The sequence below is a fragment of the Halyomorpha halys genome, unplaced genomic scaffold (genome assembly GCF_000696795.3).
Source record: "Halyomorpha halys isolate HHAL.00 unplaced genomic scaffold, Hhal_1.1 Scaffold1096.1, whole genome shotgun sequence".
Lineage (NCBI taxonomy): Eukaryota > Metazoa > Arthropoda > Insecta > Hemiptera > Pentatomidae > Halyomorpha > Halyomorpha halys.
The window spans coordinates 353,304-379,046 of NW_027110100.1; the positions used below are offsets into that span (position 1 = coordinate 353,304).

Genomic DNA, 25,743 nt, shown 5'->3' on the forward strand with positions numbered 1-25,743 from the left:
TTTTTGATTGGTGCTGATTCCGTAAATGTTTTTACATGAAAATGTTCCAATGACATAAATAATAAAGAAATAAAATAAAGGGAATGATTTCCTGAAATGACATTTAGAACTTAGTAGGATTATTCATACTTAAAGATTTTCTAAATTTATCCAAAATATATCCTGTATCCTTTTGCCTAGACCTCATGCTGTTATCGATAACACTTTATCAAGATAAGTCGCCCACTATGTTACCCAACAAGTATAGAAATGATAAACATCTATTTATTTTATTTACAAAAATTTAACCGAAAGCTTAAATAAAATTATAAATTATTATTACATAATTAAATAAAAAACAGCTATTTTCTATAATAAATTATCAATCTTTAATCATAGGGAGATGAAACTTCAAGTTAAGAGTCGATAAGAGTTTGAAAATGACAAAAATTGGCATTTACATGTTGCCACACCTATCTTTTAGACTAAATCTATACATAGTATACCTCGCTAAAATAAAGATAATTTCTGTGCTATTAGAGTACAAATGATTTCTATAAAGAGGAATATTACAGAAGTTTTCTCATAAATATTATAATGCACAAACTTAAAATCATATTTCTATTTTGAAAAATAAAAAATTTTCGATCATAAGAACGACAGTAGAAATATTCAGAAATTCTAAATTAATGGACTAATAAATGTATTTAAATATAGACTTTTTTTCTCTAACCCTCTACGTTTTATCAAGAAGAAATTACAATAAATATATAAATGCATTTTAAGGTAGATAGTTTGGGTCCGTTGCGTGCAGAAAGCTTGGGTCACCTCTTTTTTTTAGGTATGCGACCAGTTATATCTGACTAAACAAAACAATTTAAATTAAATTCAAGTGTGCTAACAGGAAATAATTTTTTTCAGTAGATAAGACGGTAATAAAAAAAAGGTTTGTATTCTTTTCTATGAAAGGAGTTGACATGATTTTCTACACTTCTTGAAAATAAATTAAGTACGTTCATGTTAAAGCTATCTAACACTTATCGATTGTTGCTGTTATAACTTTAATTATTCTGAGATAACTTTCCATTATTGATCAATATTAATAAAAATATAAATCAAATACTAATAGTCAATACAATTTTGTTGTTATAAACCATACATTGGAATTCGTCACAGAGGTAAATGAATAGAGCACAAAGGGACAGAAGGGCTACCCCTGTTTGACCCCAGCCAGCCAACCGTGAAGTCAAGGATTTGTCTAGCAAACTGTATGATTGACGTTTAACTACCATGCCACGTGGGGTCACAGAAAATTTGTCTCATATGGCCAACGCTCGTCTGCTCTGGCTGATTGGACCACTGTTCTCCGAATCAACTCTTGTAATGATTGTGTTCCGCTGAGAGACGTGTGCTCAGCCTTTGTATGCAATTCGATACTTATTAGGAATAGACGCTCAAAACAATAAATATAAAAATATTGATAATATAAATATTTATCTAAGGCTGTTAAAATAATCGACCTTAAAAAATAAACATATCAGAAGGTAATAGTAAAAGTTACCATAAAAACCATCAGCATAACAATTATTTTATTTGGACATTAGTCATTATTTCCGACAATAATTCTCATAAACAGATTATTTGATAGTTCATAAGACAATTCATCCTAATATAAAAGAGTGGGAATCAGTTTGAAGCGTTGAGCCAATCAATGATAGCTTTAATTTTGGAAATATCCTTTGATTATAGATGGTGTCGACAATTATTAAACATCAACAAAATTAATATTATTAATCATTGAGACAAGAAGGCGGTCAAACGTATCACAAGAATATAATTAAAAAATAATTATTGAATGAAATGACAATCATTCATGGAGTAATGACTATAGAATCATTAAGCGGAGAATAATTCCTTGATCATTGTTGCCAGAGATTAATCCTCTCAGTATTGCTTCTATCACCCTGAATAAGTGGTGCAATGCGGGATGAACATCGCCAAAAAATAAATACACACTTTTGTGTTTATCCTGACCGCCAGCCTCATAATCTTGTCTCTGTTCATTAATACTATTCACTATACAATATAATTTATTTATACCTTATTATAGAAATGAGGACTCACACAATATATTTTAATAAATACTGATATCGAATTATTATGAAAAGTAATAGACAAAACTTACAACTGATATCTCAACGGTGCAATGTTTTTTGTATCAGTCGTCTCATAGGAAACAAAACCAGACTTGAAAGGCTAAGTAAATTATATAGGCATACAGAACCAATCCTTTAAATAATTAAATAAAAATTAAAAAAAAACTTGATGATGCCATAGAAGCTGGCATGTTGACGGGTACTTTGAGATTCCATCAGTGTCCTTCCATGTTTATATTAAACGGCCATACAGTACTCAAGTCAAACATCACTAGTGACATTATAGTATTCGTGTTGGAGCTCACCGTTTTGTCCCGATCAACAATAAAGACAAAAGCGACAGTTTGTGTTGTAAAACAGGGGCGGCCTCGATATAGAAATTATCTGCCATCCAGATCGGCCATTACCTGATTTATATTGAGCGGATCGGAGTGGCTGACGGAAGGAGCTAACGATAGAGATGCCTCCTAGATAGCTGCCATTGTTGCGGGCTATTGCCGCTTCCCATGCGATCATCCCCCGCCCCTCGCCACGCTTCGTGGGCAACCTCTAATTACCACCATCCACCTTCCACCGCTTGGGATCCTTCCCGCAAAATATGGAACACCTTCGGCCGTGAAAAGAAAAGAACAGTAACAGTGTCTACTACATAATAACCAAAACGAGATGTGTATAGAGGTGTAAACATTAGAGGAACCAAGATAAGTTTCCACGTGCGGAAGTGGCAGTTGGATTGACTACATTTACTCTGGTATCGTTTTTCTTCGACGAATAAAACAGAGCTTTTCCTCAAGCTCTAGTTATGAGTCCACGCGTTTCTTCTGAGCATTGTTTGAGAGCTGCCAGCAGATAGACACTTGTGCTCTCTATGTTTTTTAATTTTTAAACATTGATTTTCGATTATATTCACCATTTTCGTACTTCTAATAATTTTCAATAATAAATGAGAATGAATATTGAAATTAAATGTCTGAATGCCATTACTCTTAACTGTATATCGGTTAAACGTGAAAGTGGTTAATACAAATAACATTTTTAACCTCTCAGATTATTAATTTAGGACAAAAAAGACATAGTGATGATTAAACATAACAATATTAATTAATTTATGGATATTATTACTAGATATTAATTAATGCTTGTTGAAATTAACACGAGAATAAATTATTAAAAAATCTTGATAATTAAAATTAATGTAATATTAATTTGATTTATAGCTAAAATATACATTCAAACTAAAAAAAATTGAATTAATTGGTTTATGAGTACAATTTCTATGAATTTAAATATATTCTTTACCTAAATATCGGTAAAGTTTTTTTAAATTTTTATTTAATTATTTAAATGATACTATCTGTATGCTTATATAGACTTAGCTTTTCAAATCTAGTTTTGTTTCCTATGAGACGACTGAAAAAAAAACTTATAATATTCTTTACCGATATTTACGTTTTCTTTAATTATTATTATTTTTTTTATTTTTTATAAAAATTATTTACACCGAAATTAATAATCGACTTTCACTATGTTTGCCTACATGGTAAACACAAGTCTGTGAATACCGATCGTTATTACTTTGTTTACCAAGTGTTTGTCGATATTTAGGACTTGCGGGAAATGGTAAAACTGTGGGTTTGGCTTATTGTTATGACTACCGTATACACTGAATAATATAATTGCAATGGAATTCTAAAAATCCTGACTAAGTATTGAATGTATTCTGATAACGGCGAATATCACTGAAGATAAGTTACAGACTCTGCTAGGTTTCACACCGCGCTAAGGTGTACGCGCAATGCGAGCAGAAAGTGCAGCTTATCAAAGCGCTGTTCTTTGAAAATTTTCTTTATCAGCCAGAACAATTGGAGTGATTTGCAAATTAAAATACGCAATAGTGTCAACGATCACAAAGGTCAATGCCAAATTCTTCACGACTAGACTAAGACACAACAGATATTATATCCCCATCTACGTTTTATCTAAAATAAGTAGTCATTTACAGATTCTTAAAGTACAAGTTTATAAGAAAAGTAATGAAATATATCTGTAAAATTTTGTTTCCACTATTAAATCACTATTTGCATCAGCACTTCATTTTTTTTCAAACATTAAAATAAAACTTTTATTATTGCAAACTAAACAATCCCAAGTAAACTTTTATATTTGTATACGTAAAAATATATTTTAGGTGTTTCAAAATTTAAATTATTTCGTATATATAACATATAGGGAAGTTTTTTCTTCTAAATATTCATCGAATAAAACTGAAATTATCTGGTCTGCGACCTCTGTAATTTAAAACTATCATTGTTGCTTTCAATAAACATTTAACCAACCAAACAAATAAAAACGATAACAAATGTTGACACTCAATAATAAAGTAACGCCCGCAAATGAATTTCGGTGTTGCATTTATAATTGGACGGGAAAAATAATTATGGCATTTATAACATGATCATGAATATACAAACAGAATTACGGAAGTCCGTGTCGCTACATTAAAACATTCGAATCTATGAGGTATTTTTGTTGTATAAATTACAGATAAAGGGAATTTAGAATAGAACAAGTGTGAGTGCGTGTTTTTATGCGAGCATATTCGTATCATCACTATTTTGCGGTCAGCTTACTAAAAATTAATTAAATCTGTACCGCTACAACCCATGAAGGGTCAGGGATTCAGTACTTTGTAAGGAAGTACTGTTACTTGACCAACGGCTGTGAGGAGGTGATTTGGTCATAATCACGCTCAACCGCCAGATTTTACACATTTAAGGGTACCCAATTTAGGAGGCTGGATGGACCCAAGGAGGGCTCCAAAACCCGCAAGAGGCCGGATTCCAACTGGGTCCTTGGAGTTAGTAGCCACAGACCTTATCCCGCCGCTACCCGCACCCCACTAATTAGGCTTACTAAGAAATAAAAATTTAAAAAAAAGAATTTTAAGGCAAATATTTCCAAATTTTATTACTAATATTAAATATTTGTTGAAAACTGTTCAGATAGAAGTTTTTATTTTTGATATTCTGCCACATTTTATTCAAAATTTCTAACTTTCTAATTAAACATGGTTAAATTATAAACTATTTAATATATTAGGTTATTGTTAGGAGCTACATTTTTTTGTTAAAAAGGCCAATTAGAGGTAAACAAATATAATGTTTCAGGCATAAGAAAGTAGTAGGAAAAATTTAAACTCAAACAGCTCAAAGTTTCCTACTAATTCAATACGCAATTCTAACAACAGAAGTGAAATTAACAGGAACAAGTAATATTGTTATTATATTTTAAAAGTTCCTTAATCTATTTTTCTTTGACGAGGCTAGTTAAAACGATGCTATTCAAAACATAATCTGGCTTTATGCTATTGAGAATGGGAAGGTCCAGATTCATGGCTTCACTGAATAAATAAAGTCAATATCCACTCTGCTTTGGAGATCGGATTCCAAGTATTGTTGGGATAATACTAATATTCATTTATGCTTTATTAAATAAGTGCTTTAATAAATTTTTGTAGTGAAAATATTAGACCGATCATTCTGACATTGTATGAAAATATTCATTTATAGCAAGTGTTTGGATTTCCTAAATCGTCTAACATTAAAATGAATCGACCTGTCTTAATAGATTAATACTATCTATCCTCTATGTATCTGTCGTGGCACTCCAATAGACCGGCGATGACCAATTACAATAAATGATGTATACCCAGTCTAAATAAATAGGACCCGGAGAGTAAACATAGAGCGAAGGACAAGATGTATGGCTGGGAGTGGAGGATGTAATGGATGGCCCCTGTCCACATTTAGGTCCGCTCTGATAGATGCCGCCTCCGCTGACATTTATTGCTCCGCGGGCTAAATCATTTTTCGGTCCACTCCTTCAATTGAGTGGTTAAATTCGCTGACAGCTTCGGACTTTACTGATCAAATTACATCGAGCCCCCCCCCTCCCTCTGTCCGACTGACAACGCTAAATTTCCAAACCTAGCTCACGGTTGTTGCCTCTATCGTTACAGATTGAATCGACAAATCCACTCGTCGAAACGCCGTAATTTAGTGTTTCCATTTGGTTCATAATCGAAACGGACAGACTTGCACAGGCTGCATAACAGTCAATCTGATTTGATAAACTACCTGACATATATCTTTTACCTTACAGTGTCGTTAATATGTTGCAGTAAATTCTAATGCATGATTTGTTTGTTTATTTGGCTTAGCGTTCTGATGTACTAGAACTAGGCAAGACGGACGGTATATCCTTCAAGTTACCAGTTAATTCCAGCCTGTGTGAAAGGTTAACTTTTCCATTGGTCCGTCACGAAAGAAATTTCAACCCATCCATTCCCCAAATTCGTAACGGCACCATTTCAAAGTTGCTAATTTGACCTTTGATAACGACCACGGTTTCCAATCTATAATCTAGCACGACTCTGATAATAGATTTGAATGATTCCGTAGCATCTAAACCGAAAAAGCAATCCAAAAAATTAGCTAAATCAGAAATGATTATCTTAGTGCAATAAAGAAATTCAAAAGAAAAATATAACAAATCAGTCTACGTCACTTATTAGTCAAAATAATAACTAATCCAGGATTCAACTTAAACAGACAAGCCCAAAATTTCAAGACACTGGAGTTCGTTCCACAAGACGGAAATACGTGAACTGCGGGTAGTGAGGCACTCTCTTTTCAAAGATTATGAGCCCAATAGGCAATTGGGCTACCCCATACCTTTTCAAACCTCATCACATAACTTTTCTATTTACTCAAATTTTCAGTAATCCTGGAATATAACAATGAAGATCAGAAAATTTCATAAAGGTATTTTTTACAAATAGTTTTAAAGTTACATAATTTCTAATTTCATAAGTCTGAATTTGTTCACATTATTAATATCTTCCTAAAGTCTATGTTCCCATTTAAACCCCCCCCCCTCCTCCTTTTTTTTACCAAATGTTTATTTTAAACTATCAAGTTTTATATCATGTTAATTTATTCTTTATAGGCTATTTTTTATATTCAGCCAATGATAAAAATGAGTATGGTTCCCTGGGGCGTTTTACAAATTTATTTCAGTAATTCAATCATCTAGATATTATTTAAAATGTTGTACTTCCAATATATTCAAATTCATTGAGTAATATTTCAAAATAGATTTAAAATTTCAATTGAGGCGGTCACATTAACCGATGTTATCTACAAAACAAATACTTATTTAGAAGGATTCGGATGGGTAACACTGGATATTTCATTAAAACTTCACTTATTTCGAATCAGAAAGAAAAGCTACTTAAAGGGGTACAAATCCCTTTCTTCCCGTAAAGTGACTGAGAAAACACTCAACCCCTGAATAGAGTTTTTTCCCGCTTCTACTACCCTCGCTTGGTATTAGATTCTACCTCGAGATAGCGCCTAGCCGGATTCCAGAGCGCTACCCCATTCAACCCAGGCTATCATGACAAAGTAAGGGCATTGGACATTAGCATAACCCAGTCGTCGGCTTTATAGCTAATCAAATGCCCTTTAGCTGCTATCCTCATTCTACCGGCTCTTCAAATAAGTGTACTATGTCCCTAAAAGTGTTCCCTCTTTAATTACGATACCATTGGACCAAAAATACAAAATAATCTATTGAAAGTATAATTTTTAGATATAACACTATTTTTATTGTTAGGTTTGGTTAATATCGAGGTGTTCCCCAATTTATATCCTAACTAGCTAAAGTTTCGTCTTCATTAACCTTATAATTGTCTATATAAAAATTATTTAAAACTCACACTTTAAAAAACTTCATAAAAAATATTTATCTAATCCTTGTTATAATCAAGGCCATTGAAGCTTTTAATAGTGAAAATTAAAATAGTGGGGATTAGTTTGAAAAAATATTGAAAAATGAAAATTAGTACCGCAACAACACTTAATGAACTTTCTAATGGAGTACTATTTCCTGAACAAAGGTTATACACGGAGATGATTTGTTAATGTTCACGTTCAACTACCAGATCCCCCCCATTAAGGGTACCCACTTTATACAGGCTAGGTAGAGTCCAGTTTTTACGGACCCGGATGGAAAATAAACCCACAACGATCTGAACCAGGGATTATAGGACACTCGCCTCTATAGGGTATAGTGCAATCGGCCATCAAGTCTTCCTCAATTACTTATAATACTATTATTTGTAAGTTAAAACTGTAAGACTATTAACCATACCTTTCGGAATCCTGGGATCTTTGTCCTGATCGCAATCTTCCTTATCCTTGTCCTCGCAGTCGGAGAGAGCAGCTTCATCATCATCATCCGTCTTGTTCTTCGGCTCCCAGGTCATCTTGTTCTCTTTCTTGAGCCTCCTCCTTGCGTTGGCGAACCACGTCGAGACCTGGGTCAGTGTCATCTTGGTGATGATGGCCAACATGATCTTCTCCCCTTTCGTCGGGTATGGGTTCTTCTTGTGTTCGTTTAGCCACGCTTTGAGTGTGGCTGTAGATTCTCGTGTGGCATTCTTCCGCCTCGCAGCGAGGTCGTAACCCGCTCCATACCTGAAAGAATTAAGATGTTGAATATACAAAAATACAATAAATTATAAGATATATAGAATACTTATATAGTCCACAAGAAACAACAAACAACTCGAGGGGAAGTGTTCAACTTGATATATGCCATCCTAGAGCTAAGTTAGGTCTCTATAATTCTGTATTTTATTTTTTAATATACGAGTAATAAAGTTTTCTTTCGATGCTATAAGATGAATTCATCGTTAGAGCTTTCTTCTTCAATAATTTACTTCAACGCGTATGTCATGTTCGACGTACAGATAAAAACTATATTTACTATTACCAAAGAGCATTTACTTTGGATTTATAGGATATCTTACGTATTCTTAGCTTAGCTTGAGTTACCCGAGCTGAATGAAGGTAAAGCTGAGGCCCTTGGTTGGTAATATATTACTTTGAAGTAATGTTAATCATTTTTTTTATTAATGAATGATTCTATCGTGGAAAATAGTATGACTAGAATACATTGAGGTATTGCAGATTAAACAACATGGCTCTTATGAGGATCTAGCGAAAGCCATGTTGACGTCAGTTCCCCTACTTCTTCCTTTACATCAGCGCATTGAACTTACGAGTAGTATGCTCAGAAACTATTTTATCAGTTTATACATTCGATAATGCTAGTGTGGCAAATAGAGTACTAGTGGAGTCTGATTTGTGCCATTTGGTTTACGCAACGCCATTTTGTTTTAAATAAAATTACATTAGAAGAAAGAAAGAAAAATTTTCTTAATTTTTGGGTTTCGAAATTAACATATCATAATTTTCCAAAAATTATGAACGCATTGAAAGAAATTAAAATTTTGGAATTAAATTTTTGGTTGTATACACGAGTTGTATTCATTTTATTTAAAATACAATTTTTTGGTTAGGTTTTATTTTATTTTTGATATGTGTATATGCTATGAACGATGCCAACAACCCTAATATACATTGCTCTTGAATGCGGCAGATTGTATTATAATAGATATGTAGATGAAAGATATATTTTATGAAGCTGTAAATTTTCTACGAAATTTCATTATCAAAACCTGCAGGAGACTTTACACTTCAAAAAACATTCCAAAATGTCTCGTAGAAATAAATAATGAATCTATTTTAATGCATTTAGTTATGCCATTTTGTATTGTGCCTTCTACATATACCTTATATAGACAGATTCATACCGCTTCACTAAAAGTTAATACATGCATGTAGGAGAACCTATATAGTACCACGCCAATGTCAGAATGTCCAGCAAAGGTTCCTATGAATTATAATTATAATTTACTACGAGTGATTGATAATGTCGATTAAAATCGGTAGATAATAAATTGAGTAAACGTGTTATGTAAAATCATTTGAAACTGATTCTAAATTGTAAATGGAATCCATTTTCCAGTGTTGTTGTCAGCGTCAAACGGCACAATTCTTGTTGGTTATGATCCATTGACCATCTGTCCGGAAAGAACTGCCATCATGGCAGACATATGACCGCACCACTCTAATAAACCCCCACTTCGTATACAATGCCACTGAGCCCAACTGTCATAATATCATTAAATTAGGGGTGGCCGGTAAATGAAACATTAAATGTCATGCGACTACAGGATCCGATTTTGATACAGACAGGTTTGGAGCTGGAACTGATCACTGGAACGTTGAGAACCGCCCACCTTGGACCGTAAACTTTTCATAACTTTAGTCGCAATTAGGCTAGACGATAAGGCAGCCCATGCTAACTAGATAATGTCTTGCTAATTGCTACAGTTGTTCGCTTATCATTTCAAAATAAACAAATTCTAGACGCCATAGTTCATAAATATTAAATAACAACGGGCCTTAATAAATACAACGACCTGGGAACTCGGAAAAGGAACATGGAAATCGTATGTAGTTGTATTACGGTTTAGCATAAGTGATAATGGGTTACTAAAAACCTATAATTTCGTTATCTAGAAAAGTATTTACAATTATGCAACGGAGATAAAAGAAAAAGGAAAGAAAAAGATTGCGGTTAAAAAAGTAGATGTCATTATGAGCTTTGCATGTTCATGCGCGTTTAATTGTATTATATTGATGCAATTACTTCATTAAAAATTAAACCGAATTCGTGGTCCAGCGCCCGAATGAAATATTTAAGAATTAAGCAACATTAAATAATTAATCCTTCACGTAGATGCTATTTTGGTAATCGGATTTGGGCCGGTTTGTAGAGACGGGTTGTAATTAGCCATTTATTATTTAACAATTTTTTTTCTGTCCTTCAAGGTTCAGAAATGCTGGTGATTTTCCAGTTACTCTTTGTGAATTGATGTTGAAGAAATAGAATTTTCTTCTTAATTATTGAACCCAATACCCTTTATAAGTTATAGTTTGCTTTTTAATAATAACCATTAACTTTTAAAGTGAAGTTTTAGTCAATATTCTGACTTTTTTTAATTTTTACTTGGATTGGAAGAGAATTTAGAATTGGCTCGTTAGTATTCTAGTGAAGGTGTTTCAAGACTTTATTTTGTTCAGCTTCTACACTTGACTGAAAATGTCACAACATTCTTCGAAATGGACTGACATCAGATAATATAATGATCAATCAGGTTATTCGTCTGGTGTCATTCAATCCTAATTCTTTTCGTTAAATGAACCGTTGAAAGCAAAAGTGGCGTAAGTCATTTGTCCTTATCAAAAGTAATTTTATATACATTACTTAATTCATTACTGAGCTTGTTGAAATGTTTTTAAATATTTAGATATGCTAGTTATGATATGACTGATTAGCATTAAGATAAAAAAAAGTTGGAAGATTATTGGTTGACCGTGTGTAAAGATGAAAGGAATATGGTCCGGGTGCGGTAAAAAAAAAAACTCAAATAGTAGAAATATACTATTTTAATGAGCCAAACTCATTAAAATAGTGTATTTCTACTATTTGAGTTTTTTTTTTACCGCACCCGGACCATATTCCTTTCATAAAAAAAAGTTATTTCTTACTAAAGCTGTCATAGAAATTTTTAATTATTTCAAAATTCTAAGTTTGTCTAACACCACTTCTGCACTCTATGACTCAGATAAAGCTACCATAGATAAGACTTTCAAGCGACTGTGCGAAGTTATGTGTTCAAATGAGCATTATCTAACGGTTTCTCGCTGTAAGTCCTTTCGTTAAGTGAATCCATCGTAGCCTCACTAAACAGATTGGAAAATTTCCAGCATTTAAAATTCAGTTAAAAAATTCATTAATGGTTAATTAAGTCAATCACTTAAATAATTTACTCACCTTAAAAATACATGTCAGAAGATAACGATTGAATTTAAAATAAGTCCCCATTAATTGTCCGAAAGGATTAAAGACTGTCAATTATGGGGTGGCTGGGCGTGAAGTGAGATAATGATTGAGCCTTAGGGGTTGATGAAATCCCTGACAGAGGATTACCGAGGGTCAATAATAGCCTTACTTCCCCCCTAGCTAAGTACTACTCATGCTTACTTTGTTACTTTGTCTCCAGGGCATCTAATGTTTCGCCTTTATTAGCTTTCATACCTGATTTAATCAACAATTACAAAACAAAGCTAAGTAGTATGGTGTAAAGAAGATAGTTACTTTGTAATTGTATCATTAAGATTACTGAATATTTTTATGTTTTTTGTAATTTTATTTAGAAGATAAATATTACAGCAGATTACTTTTTAAGATACAACTCTTAAAAAATAGACCATTTTTCCAATTAAATTAAAAATTTATGTAATTGTATCTTATTACGTGAAATATTGGAAAAAATATTTGTAACAATAATGTAGAATGAATTTGAAGTAAATTTAGTTAATTTAGTTTTAAAGTCATAAAAGAAGGTTTAAGCTCAATGGTTTTCTTAAAAATGACAAATAACCAAAAGATTGAAACACTTAGTTATTGAAAAAATTACGAAAACAAATTCAGTTGTAATGATTTATATAAATAATTCAATCCGGGAGTATAGAACACGAAGAAATGATTGCATCCAAAACTTTAAAACTATTCAACCGATAATTCTTTGTTTTTTTCTAGAATTATTTATTAATAAATATTACAATCTGCCACTACATTGTTGGCCAATAAGCAATAGTGATAACTGATTACATTCATACTAAATTAAAGTAATAAATAAATATATATAGAAAATAAATAAAATCTCTCTCTAAATATATACAAACAGAAGGATAAAGAAATAATCGAACTATGTACAATAAATAATAAATAAATAAAATTGAATAATAATAAAAATAAATAAATAAAATAATTTCCTGTCACATTTAAACTCTCATATATTATATTTACATCAAGCGATAATTATATTTGAATTCAATTAAAATACATTAAAGCATAATAAAATAAAATGAAATGTACATGGAATAAATAAAGGATTTTTAGAAGCCAGTGAAAAACTTTTTCTCCAAATTTAATAATTTTTGGACAATCAAGAGTGAGGAAAATTTAATAAAGACAACTTTTGTGTCAGTATTTCTCTCAAAATTCATTTGGTCATATGCCGTTTTTAAGTAAACCATTAAGCCTAAACAAAGTTGATTAAATTTACTTCAAATTGATTCTCCATGATTGCTCTCATAGAAGGAATAGTATTGAAGATATTTCACAAAGTATTGGAAAATTATTTAATGGGGAAAATAGTCTATTTTCGAAGAGCTATATCTTAAAAAGTAATGATAATGCTGAAGTCAACTCGATGTTATGTTCTAGCAAATTTCACCAGCTCAAAAAATAATATAAGAAGATATTATATCAGGCGCATAGTTCTAATATTATTATTTAATAATAAAAAATATATATATTAAACTCCGAAGTAACATTATAGTTTCTAGAAGCAAACTTTAAAAGTAACAAATGAAGACTTACTCTAATTAGTTATTACCAATTGTATTATTAGTTATTATTCAATGCACTAAATGAAAATTTAATTGTTAACATAAAATTACAAAATAAATTTTTTTTATTTTGCTTTATCTTATAGCAATGAAATCAATATAGGAATATGTTTATAATACAGAACCAAATAAATTGATAATCAAACAAACATTTTCGCGAGTATGCATATTTTTGAACTTAGATTGTATTGGTTCGGTTACCTGTTTAGAAGGAACAAATTTGTATCGTAGGTACATATGTCAGTATATATATTCCTTGAACAAATCATTAAGTTATGAATGCCAACCGTTTATTATGCACACACTATTCAACATTTAAGTAACGTCATCATAAATATATATTAAATTAAAAAAATTATGTAAAACTTAAAAACCAAAAATTTTCTTTTTCAGAACTCTGTCGCACATGTTTAACCATTTAACAAACTATTCATTAATCAGTGCCATTTAAATCGGAAAATGTAAGAAACAAGGAAATGAAGGTTAGGATAAAATAATCTTGGCAAATTATCAAACAGCTATCAAAACTGAGATCTAATAATTTCAAAAAATTGAAATTTATGCCAGCAATAAGACGCACAAGTCCGATTGTGGAAGAATTCAGATGTAAATTAACTGTCACGTGCTGTTAGTTGTAGAGTAGAGACCCATAATTAACATTGACCCTAATGGAGAGACACGGAAGGACCACCAGGATTACAGTTATCAGCCGATATTAGCCCGAGATGTCTCACTTCCTCCAGATATCGCCCATCTCCGATAGCTTCCGTTCTGGATCTTCGGCACGTCCGAGGGTGTAATGTCCCAGTAATTAGCCCATTAGGGCGCTCCACAAACCGTGCCCTCTACTTAGGAGGATAATAATGTCTCTAATGGGAGATGGAAACCTATATCTAGAAATTTAAAACAGTAGCCCTCTCATCATGTGGGTTGTTGCGCCAGCGTTTTGTTCCGTCTTTTTTACAATAATTAGTTATTACAAATCCTAATTTGGTTCTGTTCTCGTTACCGAACATGCTGATGAATCTTCCCCAGGCAATTTTCATTTAACGGGCTTGTAATCACTGCATGAGGACGATGAACAGAGGTAAAACAGATTAGCACTGTAGATTGCCCTAAACTTGGTTCTACTTCTTCAATTTGAATAAAATATGAAAGAAACTATCAACTTCAACAAAGTTTAATAAAATTCTAAAACTATCACATTTGACCGACCCAATTCGGTGAGTACGGATGGAAAATAACCTACATAATGGCATTCCTTTAATCCCCACTCAAGTAGTAATTAATGGAAGCATAAATTAAATACACTAATAGAAAAAATATTACAACACATATTTTTTTAAAATTTTCATCAGCAAATCAAAAAATTATTATACGGTCCGTATACTATATGAAGATCTTCAATTTAGGGGGGAAACAAAACAAAAAATCTCACCTTTCTCCCTTTATATTTTCAGTTTTACGCATAATCCTTCATTAAGATTAAGAAGGACCCATTTATCGCAAGTAATAGTTATACAAACTCAATAATTATAATTAAAAAGCATGAAATAATGTGTTATTTTATCTTAAATATTTCTAAAAAATCTGCATTGTTTAATTATAAAGGGAGAATTATATTAATTATAAAGGGGATTAGATTACGGCGGGTTACGGAAAGGGAAAGGAAGGGTTAGAGTGGGGATATGTAAGAGTTATCCGTCACAGAGGATCAACATCCTGTTGACCTTACTATCCTTGCGGCACCATAAACATTTTTATTCCAGTATTCACGCGCATGCAGAGTTACACAGTGGAAAAAACGGAAAGCTACAATATTTTACCACTCTTCATGTGATTGTAGCGAAACAACGTCTTTGGGACCCAAAAACGTAAAAAAAAATATATCACTAAGCAGTAGAATTAATGGTAAAGGAAATCGTGCTGAGTAAAATTAGAGTAAATCGAGGGACAGATAAGCTAGGCTAAGTAAATAAAAGTCATCTTTCATAACATGTCTTAAAAAAAAACTATCCGGATCAGGAACCTTAAATACAGCCCTTAGGTACTGGGACAGAAGTGATTGGTTACTCTTGGACTAAAAGACAAAACTAGCACTGCGACAGTATCAGATATTCCAGCGGTTGGTAGCAAGTCAGCTCGGAGATTTACATCGTTTATCGACACACGCGAGCCTACGTGATAATACCTTTTTTGTCATCGGGCCCCCTCCAAAAGTAGGGAATTTTTTCCTGTAGCTGGCAGGTGCCTGAGTTACGGGCATGGGTGCCCTGTCTTCCTTTGTCTAACAATTAATATACAGCCTTAGGCTACCAGTCACTAGCAGAAATAAGGGTACCCGCTGAGAGTGTACCACAGGGGTAGCTAGATGTCCCACTGTTTTAATAAATATACTGATCTGAATGATATATTCGCCCACGTTTAAAAAGGTATGCGTAATATTTAACGTATGCGTGATAGTAATTTAATTCAAAATTGAATTTTTATAACTCTTTTGTGAATTAAATATTTAATAACTGACACTTAACTTTATCTCATGTTCTCATTATCGGTTTACTTTTCTTCCTGTGTTATTGATGGACTTCAATTAGTGTAATTCCTACTTTTGCATTTTTTTGCATACAGGTTTGAATAATAAACCAGTTTTTCTCATTAACTGATCATGAATATATATGATATATACTTTTTTTTTTTTTCATCGAGGTTATATTCCAGTAAATAAATATTAGTGTATTGTTATTTTTTAAATTTTATTGGTATTGATTAAATACCTAAAATAGTTCATCTGAAATAGACATTTAATTTTCGGCACTAAGATTCCATTGAAAGGAATGAAATTATTTTTTATTTATTGTTATTTACAACTGTATAAAATTATATACAACAAGTAAAATTGCTATTGGTTATAAAATAACATGATACAAACATGTGGACATTCTACCCATTGATAGAACTCCAATAACGTTACTAGAGAAGAAGAACTCGGGGCCATCTTCTTTTCTGACGCCTAGGAGGATTATTAGGTAATGAAGGAGAATCCAGGTCAGAAACAAGTGGATTATCCAATGTGGTTTATCATGGAAGCAATGGTATCTGGTTCTGGCCAAATCGGCAACATATGGGATATTGAGGTACTGATGGATAAATTGATTTGTGACAAAGTGAGGAGCATTAAGGATTTTACGAACGATATTGGATTGTAAAGATTGGATACGAGAGAAATTCGATGGTTTAGTGGAGCCCCAAAGCTCCGTATGTCCAGATGTGAAATAATTTAAAAAATAGTTGCAATTTATACTTTTAAAACTGTTTGATATAGCACAGATTGTATTCATAGCGTAAATAAATAATTACCACTTCTTAAAGGAATATTTATTATTAATTTATTTTCCTAAGAAATTCATTTGTAAATTTTAAAAAGTAATAAACACTGTTTGGAAAAATCAGCATAAGAATGTTTTAAATTAACTACTAAAATCGTGGGTATCCATCCACAATTACAAGCTGCAAGAAAAAACGACTGAGCTGTAATTTATTTAAATGCTATGGTGAAGTTTTGTTTGATATATTAAAAAGATAAATAGTTTTCACATCCTTTAATTAAAAAAAAACTTGGTATATTTGGAACAGGAGCAATGTAACGGTTGACTTCTTTCATGGTGGAACAATTTAATAAACCTTAACGCTCTGGCTATAATAGGTTGTTAACCTATTGGGAGCCCACCCACGTAGGAAAAAATTTAACCTATGTTTAATTGTAAAAAAAATGTGCCAAAGAAAGAAAAACTAATCAATGCAAAAATTAAATGAACAGTATTAACCATATTTTTAACATACAAATCCACCATATATTGTCGGAATAATGATAATTAAATTCCAAAAGAACCATAAGAAAAAAATCCTTATTTGGCTATTCGTTTTTAATAAATAATAGCTGGGAAGAGAGGGAGTAAAGAAGGCATAAAAATATTCAGTTAATACTCCAATATAAATACTCTCACGAACTCGTGTTTGAGTCCTGCTGTGGTTGATACCTATTTATTCTGTTATATAAGTCATGGATAGACTCTGTGACACTTAGAGTGCATGTGACCACAACGAGGCTCTATAACGTGAGCACTCTTGACTAGAAAAGTCTTCTTCTTTTTTTTATATTTACAACTGTATACACATATATACAACAAGTAAATTTGCTGAAGGGGACATAGTAACATGATAAAAACATGTGGAGAATCTACCCACTGATAGAACTCCAATAACATTTCTAGAGAAGATCTCGAGGCCATCTTCTTTTCAGACGCCTAGGAAGATTATTAGGTAAAGAAGGAAAAGCCAGGTTAGAAACAAGTGAGAAAAATCTAAACGTAGAAATATTACGGTTGAGCGAAATCCTGAGAAACTCACCACATCGCCCAACCGTTTTTCTAAAATAATGGTTCTCAACCCACTGGCGACTGCGGACTACTAAACCGGGAATTAAAAATTCACGGTCCAGTCCCACCCCCACAAAGTGTGGTACTCAGCGGATAAAAACATGAAAATTAAGTAGCTTAAATAAAGATTTTGAGCCACTTTTATTGTGTATTTATGCTGGCATTCAAACATCAGGTAAGATAATCAATAAAACAGTTTTAACAATAAATATTTACATAATACCTATCTGTTGCTTGATGAGTGAATGAAAATTATTCAATAATAACTGTAACTACTACAACATTAGGTTTTTATAGTATTAAAAAGTAAAAATGGTTGTAGTCAGGGACAGTCAAAAATACCGATCTAAATCGGTTAAGCCAGCGAACACCTGTGGTTTCGAAGTGAATCCTACAGCATGGAATCTTCACACTCCACACCGTTTAAGAATTCATGGGCGCTGATAACCTCCTCAACACTGCTAGGGCAGACCATTGCACCATGAGTACACTAATATCTTGCCTTACAATGGTTCATGTACAGCGATGAGTGCTGTTAGCGCTGTATTAACAGCTGGGGGATCTCAGTAGTACGGAGTGCTCTTCCTTGTAGCGGGGTCCAGGCTGCACCTTGTCTCAGCACCCACTGACTCACTCGTCAATGAGTCACGCTGCACTCTCGAATACTTAAGCATATTCTTTTTAGCAAACTACCATAATAAATGCCGCTTTCAGATAACACTTTTAACGGGATACAAATGGCTTGCTTCGAATGATTCATAGTATGGAACATCATCTTATCAGACTTCAAACAGAGGTATGGAGAGGCATCAACTAAAATGCAGCGGCAGCTATGATTCTATAGACGGTACGAACTACAGAAAAGCATCTGTATCTGCATATGTCGCCACCATCTATAACACCAGTCTCAGAGCCGCTACAGCGCTGGGCCACGTCGAAACAGTATATAGGGATATCAGACAGAAATTTAACATAAAAATAAATCCGACTATGTGATATTTACTCTGTAGAAAAGGAAGTCAAAATTACCACGCTCTTTCCGAGTGGAGGACACCACACCAGCGCCATCGAATTCTATAGTTTATCTAGGGATCAAGCTGGAAAGATATTTCACTCATCTACTCTTATCTATAACAAAGTTAAACAGATAAGGAGAAAAACGTACCGCCTTCATCACCTACTGCTATCACCTGCTTTCTCGTTACGATTAAAAATATAAAAACATCCTAAGACCAGCTCCTTTATACGGAGTGCCACACTTCACTCGTCTTCGAGACTGAACGCAACGTCAACTTCAACAGTTGCAGGAAACATTACTGCGGACGATGGTGAGGTCTACATCACTGAAGAAGATGAAACCTAAAGAACTTCACAAGTTCTTTGTACTGCCAACTGTGCCCAAGTTTATAAAAGTAAATGAAAAGTAATATCAACCCGCTGTTCAGGACATTCACACCCTCTTCAGCTCCAATAAGATGGCAACAGTGGAAGTTGTAAAAACAAAGATAATACCTGTGAAACAGAGCCACACTATATTTAGATTAGGTAAGGTTAATCCTTAGTTACAAGGCAAAGACAATGCTCAAGTGTTTCCCAACACTTTAGATCTACGACACGAAAATTTAGTGTAGCCCATCACACTACAACACAAACTGCTTAAAATGTAGCCCTCGCTACAGTACAAGTAGCTATTTCGAAAGATTATGTATTTATATATTTATTTGTATTTATATATGTGTGTTTCTATTTCTTTGCTTTCCTTCAGATTAAGGGGTTCTGAAACAAAAAAAAAAACAAAAAACAGAGCTATCCAAGCAGTAGCAGATGATGCCAGGGATATACGTAATCCGAACAGGTAATATTCTGTTCTGTTTTGTTGTAGCAAAATCATTTTCTGTTATGTTCGCAAATGTTGAAAATACACTGTTCCTTCTGTTCAGGTTTATAAGACGATTTAAACTATTTAAAAAGTACTTTACATGTATATATAATAACTGTAATATATACAAGAGCTGTAGCAATTGGAAGCTTAGCACATTGCTAAGTTTGAACTGTTTTAAAAATCATAGATCTCGCATTGAAATACTTCAACTTAATTAAAAATTTGGTGCACGTCGCGCATCTCCTTCCACTTACTACTCTGCTATGAGTTAGAATTGCCCTTGCTTGTTTCAGAACGGTAATTTCTTTATTCTTCATATCTCCAAACGATATTTCCATCATTAGATAAGTAAAAACCATCTATTACTACTGGAATATCATTTGTTGACCATATGTAATAAATTGTTGAAAGATAATCCGGGGGTCGGTCAAAAAAGGTACAAAATGGTAAAGAATATCAATAAATAGTTAATCTTTGCTATTGGTACGTTTATTGGTCGCTATCCGTGGTTATTATGACAATAGTCCAGAACCTTTTGATGGTTGTCACAACAATCACTACACGAAAACATTTATTTTCTCTTTTAGTTAATTGTCAAATTATTTAATTAATCTAGTTTCCATTACCACTAACAATAAGGGATGGTTAATTATTTCCAATACACAAAATTAAAATTACTTTAATGAAATATTTTTAAGAAATAACAATCTAAGCCCTGTCAGATAATTTCAATCAAAGTCGACCAAACTGACATTAAAACCGTTACAAGGTATCCTGTCAGCAACATAGTATCGATGCAGTGACTTAAAATGTTTGCTCAATCTAAATGCTCATAAAATGAACTGATTTGTTTGTTTTTTAAAAGGATTTATTTAGCTCATATAAAAATAAAATAATAAGATAATTAAGGTTGAAATTTTTCCTGGCTGGCTTATTCAAATAGTAGCTATTTCAGCCGGTTTTAATATGCAACCGTCTATCACAGACGGAGTGACATGCGTCATGGAGTTTTCACGGCACTCAGTGGCAGTTTGGCAGTTTAATATAAATAATAATTGGCAGATGGGGAAGAGAGAGGGGTGACGTAATGGATAGGGTATTAATACGAGGGGTGTGTGTGTGGCGCTTATACCCGGGGCATATGCGGCTCCGGAGGCGGCCGACCGTGGAGAATCATAAATATTGGATAATGCCGGTTTAAATTGACTTCTCCAAGGGGAGCTAAGTGGCTAGAGTGATTAGGAACTGGGGTCAATACCACCCCCAACCACCCCCAGCCACCCCATGAATTTTACATCTGGCCGCCTCCGCACCTACCTGCCCTCTCAAATCACCGTCTACCCCTTATGCATAATTCCTCACCACATCTCGACCCTATATTAACCCCAAACACCTTCTCAATACCCAAAAATAAATATCTTTTTCATACCTCATTGTGGCCGCACCTCACGTCCAACCGATTGAGTGACCGTGCTATTCGAATATTCCATATTTTGAGTATACGTTGATATTTGAATAAAAAGAAATTCTGCATCTTTAAATAATAATAATGAAAAAACAGTTCCGTGATTAGCTAGTTATAGTTAAAGGTATTAATTGCAATGTCTCTTAGGCAACCATAAATTGTAGTGAGAACTTCGACTACCTGATTTTTCTCCAATTAATGTTAGGTATCATTTTGTTGAGGTGGAGTAGCTCTATAAAATATCCACCATACTTACAAAACCTATATGGAGATAGACCTCTAATTTTCTATTAACAAATGAATTAGCATGTCAGCGTAGGGTTTAAACAAGGACCTATGCGCAAGACTATGTTGTTCACTTAGTATGGTATAGTATCAATAGTACCAAAGGCGTACCCAGCGAAGAATTGGGAGGCAGACTCCCGGTCCCCCCTAGAAGTGAAAAAAAATATTAATTTAATGGAAAGATTTTTTTCAAGCAAATAATTGTAATGAAAAATAAAGCATTACTATAATTTTCTTAATATTTTGATTTCATTCACCTTTTCTGAGTTCAAATGTCACGACCTGAACAATGCACCCCCTTGTTATAATCTAGGAATCCTTGAATAGTGCCTATATATTCATTATAAGGTTTCATCTAAAATCATTATTGAAACTCTTACTACATTCCCAAATATCTTATTACCTGAAGGAATATAAACAAAAAAAATGAAAGTTAGGGAAAATACCCATGCTCCAATTTTGATAAGTGCATAACACAATTATTCGTCACTTATTGTGTTTGATAAACTTCTATATCCTAAGGAATACAATCCATATGCATTGAAGGAGTAACTTTGCAATAAATTTCAATTTAGCTTCCAAACAAAACATACTATTTATTAACAGAGTCAATTATTGTCTAGCGAAAAACTTTCTCCAATGAACCCGCGTCTACATAGCTCTAAACATCCGTCACTCTAGAATAAAAATCATTTCATTTTTAGTACAATGGAATCCACTCGTTTTGCATTAACTACACTATCCAATTTGTAACAAAGGAGCGGAACAGGTAATTTATAGCCAATTACTCCGGGATAATTCCCAGAGACCATTGAAGCTTTATGTCGGTGATTAATAAAGAAAAATCTGACACAGTCGGCAACGTGAAATAAATTACAGCCATTTTATGACTAATTATTGTGGTGGTCTCCTTAATTACCTGCCAGCAGCGTACAATGTGATCCAGTGTAGCGAGTTATTGTTCAGTGACTCTCTGAGGAATACGGAGTAAGAAATATGTCGGATACGACCCTAAAGTACCAAAAAGTGGGTCCCGACGAGAGGGAAGACTAATTGCTCGACAATGGGCACGAGATCCGTGTTCTGGAAATAATACGTGCTCTGGAGTGGCGTGATTCGGTCAGAAAACACGTCAACCCAGAGCTGAGCTATCGCAGACAAGGATCTAACATAATACTCCCCTTACACAGGCGTACTCCTCCTTTTTTCTGTTTCCCGGTGGAGTCTCTATTATACAAACAAGGATTGGAAGGCTCATGTATAATAAGCAGAACGGATTAAGCTCCTTATTATAGCAAGTTGAGCACGAACACAATCGCTACACCGTTCGATACCAAATCCGCTCGACGAGGCTCATCGAGAGCGAGCCAAATTACATTCACTGCCTTGTCGGCTGGCCCCTCACTTCTGTGACGCGTCATCGATGATCTGACCGCTCAGTATTTAAAAAAATGGGGAAATAAATAATCTGAAAATTTGCTCATATATCTTGTTTTATATTACTTTATGTAGAGAAAATATTGTAACTAAAATTTTCTTCAGGCTACGCAGAAGCCAATATTTAAACAAATATACAGGGATCGTTATTTCCATATTATATCTCTTGGCACTTCTTCTATAAAATTACAAAACAGTTTCGATGAATGCTAAGGAGCATGCAAAATTATTACAGGTTTGAGAATGTAATACATTAGTTTTAAAAAATAGTTTTTGTAGTAAAAAATAGTTAACAAGAAGATATTTATTAGCTTGACTCAGATATTTTACCATAACTAAAGATGGTAAAAATAAAATTCATTAGTAAAATAATGAGATACTTTGAAGGACCAATTAGGAACTCTTGAAGATATTATTATGCGCCAATATAAATACATGCCAATTATAATGAAAGTAATTACCTAATATACTTAAAATCTAGATTTTTTTGTTTAACAATCGCATAAATTAATTTTTCATAAACTCCAACCAAGAGAGAAAGAGAAAACCTTAATATCCACACAATAAACTTTATCCACAAAATAAATTATTTATTTATATATATTTTATTTGAGATTAGTAAAAAAAAAAATCTATGGTACCTCTGAGGGTTTCTAAAATAACAGTTCAATACCGTATACTAATGATTTAATCAATTAAGATAGTATTTCCGAGTCGAAATGTGAGATTACTATAGTAATACAATGCCTTACGCTAGTCAACCTTTTATACTACAATATTTAAATGGAACATACAAAACAATTGTAATCATCCTTTGCAACATTACTGCAACACAGAAAAAAATTTGAAACTCTAAAATAGTAATAAATAATCCAAAATTGATGGATCATTATAATGTGATGTAAATATAATTTTAAAAAATGGACAGTATCCCTGCATTCAACAAATATCAATACACCTGCATAACATCTTTGAACTTATGTACTGTTGTGAAGTTAAATACAGGTTTTTAATCTCACATCATTTCATGCTCAATACCTGCGCGTCTCAACCGCATGTTAACAGTAGTTTGCGGTTGTTAATAAATATTATACATTGTCTACCTTAACTAGATGAACGCTACTCACAACCTTTGCAACTGTTTGGATTGGGAAGATAGGAGTACATCAGTAGCATTGGGTTGGGGAACCACTCAATCCAAATCAGAGACAAGGGAGGGGGCGTGGCTTGGACAAATTGTTTTGATTTGTCACTTTGGAGGAAGATGGTGCTACTATTTGTTTGGAAGTAGCGCATCAATAATGTCCCCCGCGGGATCGATCCCGTAGCCATGGCAACCTGACGCCCCCAGGTGACAACCCGCCTCCTCAGCCGCCCCCACAGCCGTCCTCTCGGTAAACAAGCGCGCCGAGGTTCAAGGCTATCCTAAGTCGCGAAAATTTCCATCCTTATCTCAACAAAAAAATATCTATGGATTGATCTTTTATTTCATTATTATATATTTATTTTGATATCCTAGAAGTACGATAAACAGTCCTTGGGCATCGATTTACAATATTCGACTTATTCCTTTAGAACAGATCCGTTACCTAAGACTTCATCAAGTCAAACGATTAAATAAACCCTCGAAATAGCATAGTGACTGTATAGTTATTGTAGTGAATTTTACCATTGCAGAGTTAAGTATATCTTCTAAATTTAAGTTTGGGCTGTATCTTTCTTCCTTGAATTTCTTGATATATTAATTGACACGATGTGATGTTTGGAATTGTTTAATAAAAATAATAAATAAACAGAACAAAAATAAATGGCATAGGCTTTGTAATTTATAAAAATATTAATTAAATTAAGAAACACAATTTAATTGGTATGTATATATTTTTTTATCACATATATTTTTTATAATCAACTTTAATTATAACTCTTTTTTACTTTGCAACTTAAATGATAAATAATTATTATATCTAATTTTTAATGATATAGGAGTGTCCTGGACATAATTTATTTAATTTATTATATAAGTTTTATGGATAATTTATATATACATCAATTATAAATCATAAATTATATTTTAATTTTTTTTTATTACTCATTAATGTATTTGAAATCAAATGGAACAACGCCGCCTAAAATTGTGACGACATAATATTAACCAAGTAAAAAAGTAAGGTTATAACTTATCACAGAAATTCATTCTTTCTATCCTTAATTATATGGGTGACTTTCAATATTGAATAACACGTGGAACGTCGGGTATCCTGCCAGCATCGTAAGGAGCAATAAATCAAAGCGTTAGATTTTCCTAAAGCTGTCGACTCAGCAGTGTTGGTTTAGTATTCATAGCCCAGCGAGGGCGGCACCTCACTAATATTGATATTCCTATGTTAATAAGTCTCCCTACCGAATATAATTATACAAACTCAGCCAGATTTTAAAGTAATATCTTTGTCAGCTTAGTCTCTAGTTCAGTTACCAACAATAATGTTGATAGGTAATTGGAATTCATTATAGGGCATCAACAGCAAAAGAATGAAACTTACTAAAAGAATTTATTTTCAACACAAACTGAAAAAAAAAATACATAAGAAAAAAATAATAATATTTTTGATATCATCAAACATATTATATTATAGCACTACTATCAAAATTA

General features: G+C 33.0%; 1 protein-coding gene across 4 annotated transcripts in view; it reads right to left on the reverse strand.

Moving 5' to 3' along the window:
* LOC106688273 (homeobox protein caupolican) overlaps positions 1–25,743 on the reverse strand; it is a 225,909-nt gene that overhangs the window by 18,508 nt on the left and 181,658 nt on the right. For all 4 annotated transcript variants that reach the window (XM_067048177.1, XM_067048176.1, XM_014432665.3 and 1 more), the window contains exon 5: positions 8,349–8,674. In XM_067048177.1, the coding sequence (XP_066904278.1) occupies positions 8,349–8,674 (326 nt within the window). The remainder of the gene's footprint in view (positions 1–8,348; positions 8,675–25,743) is intronic.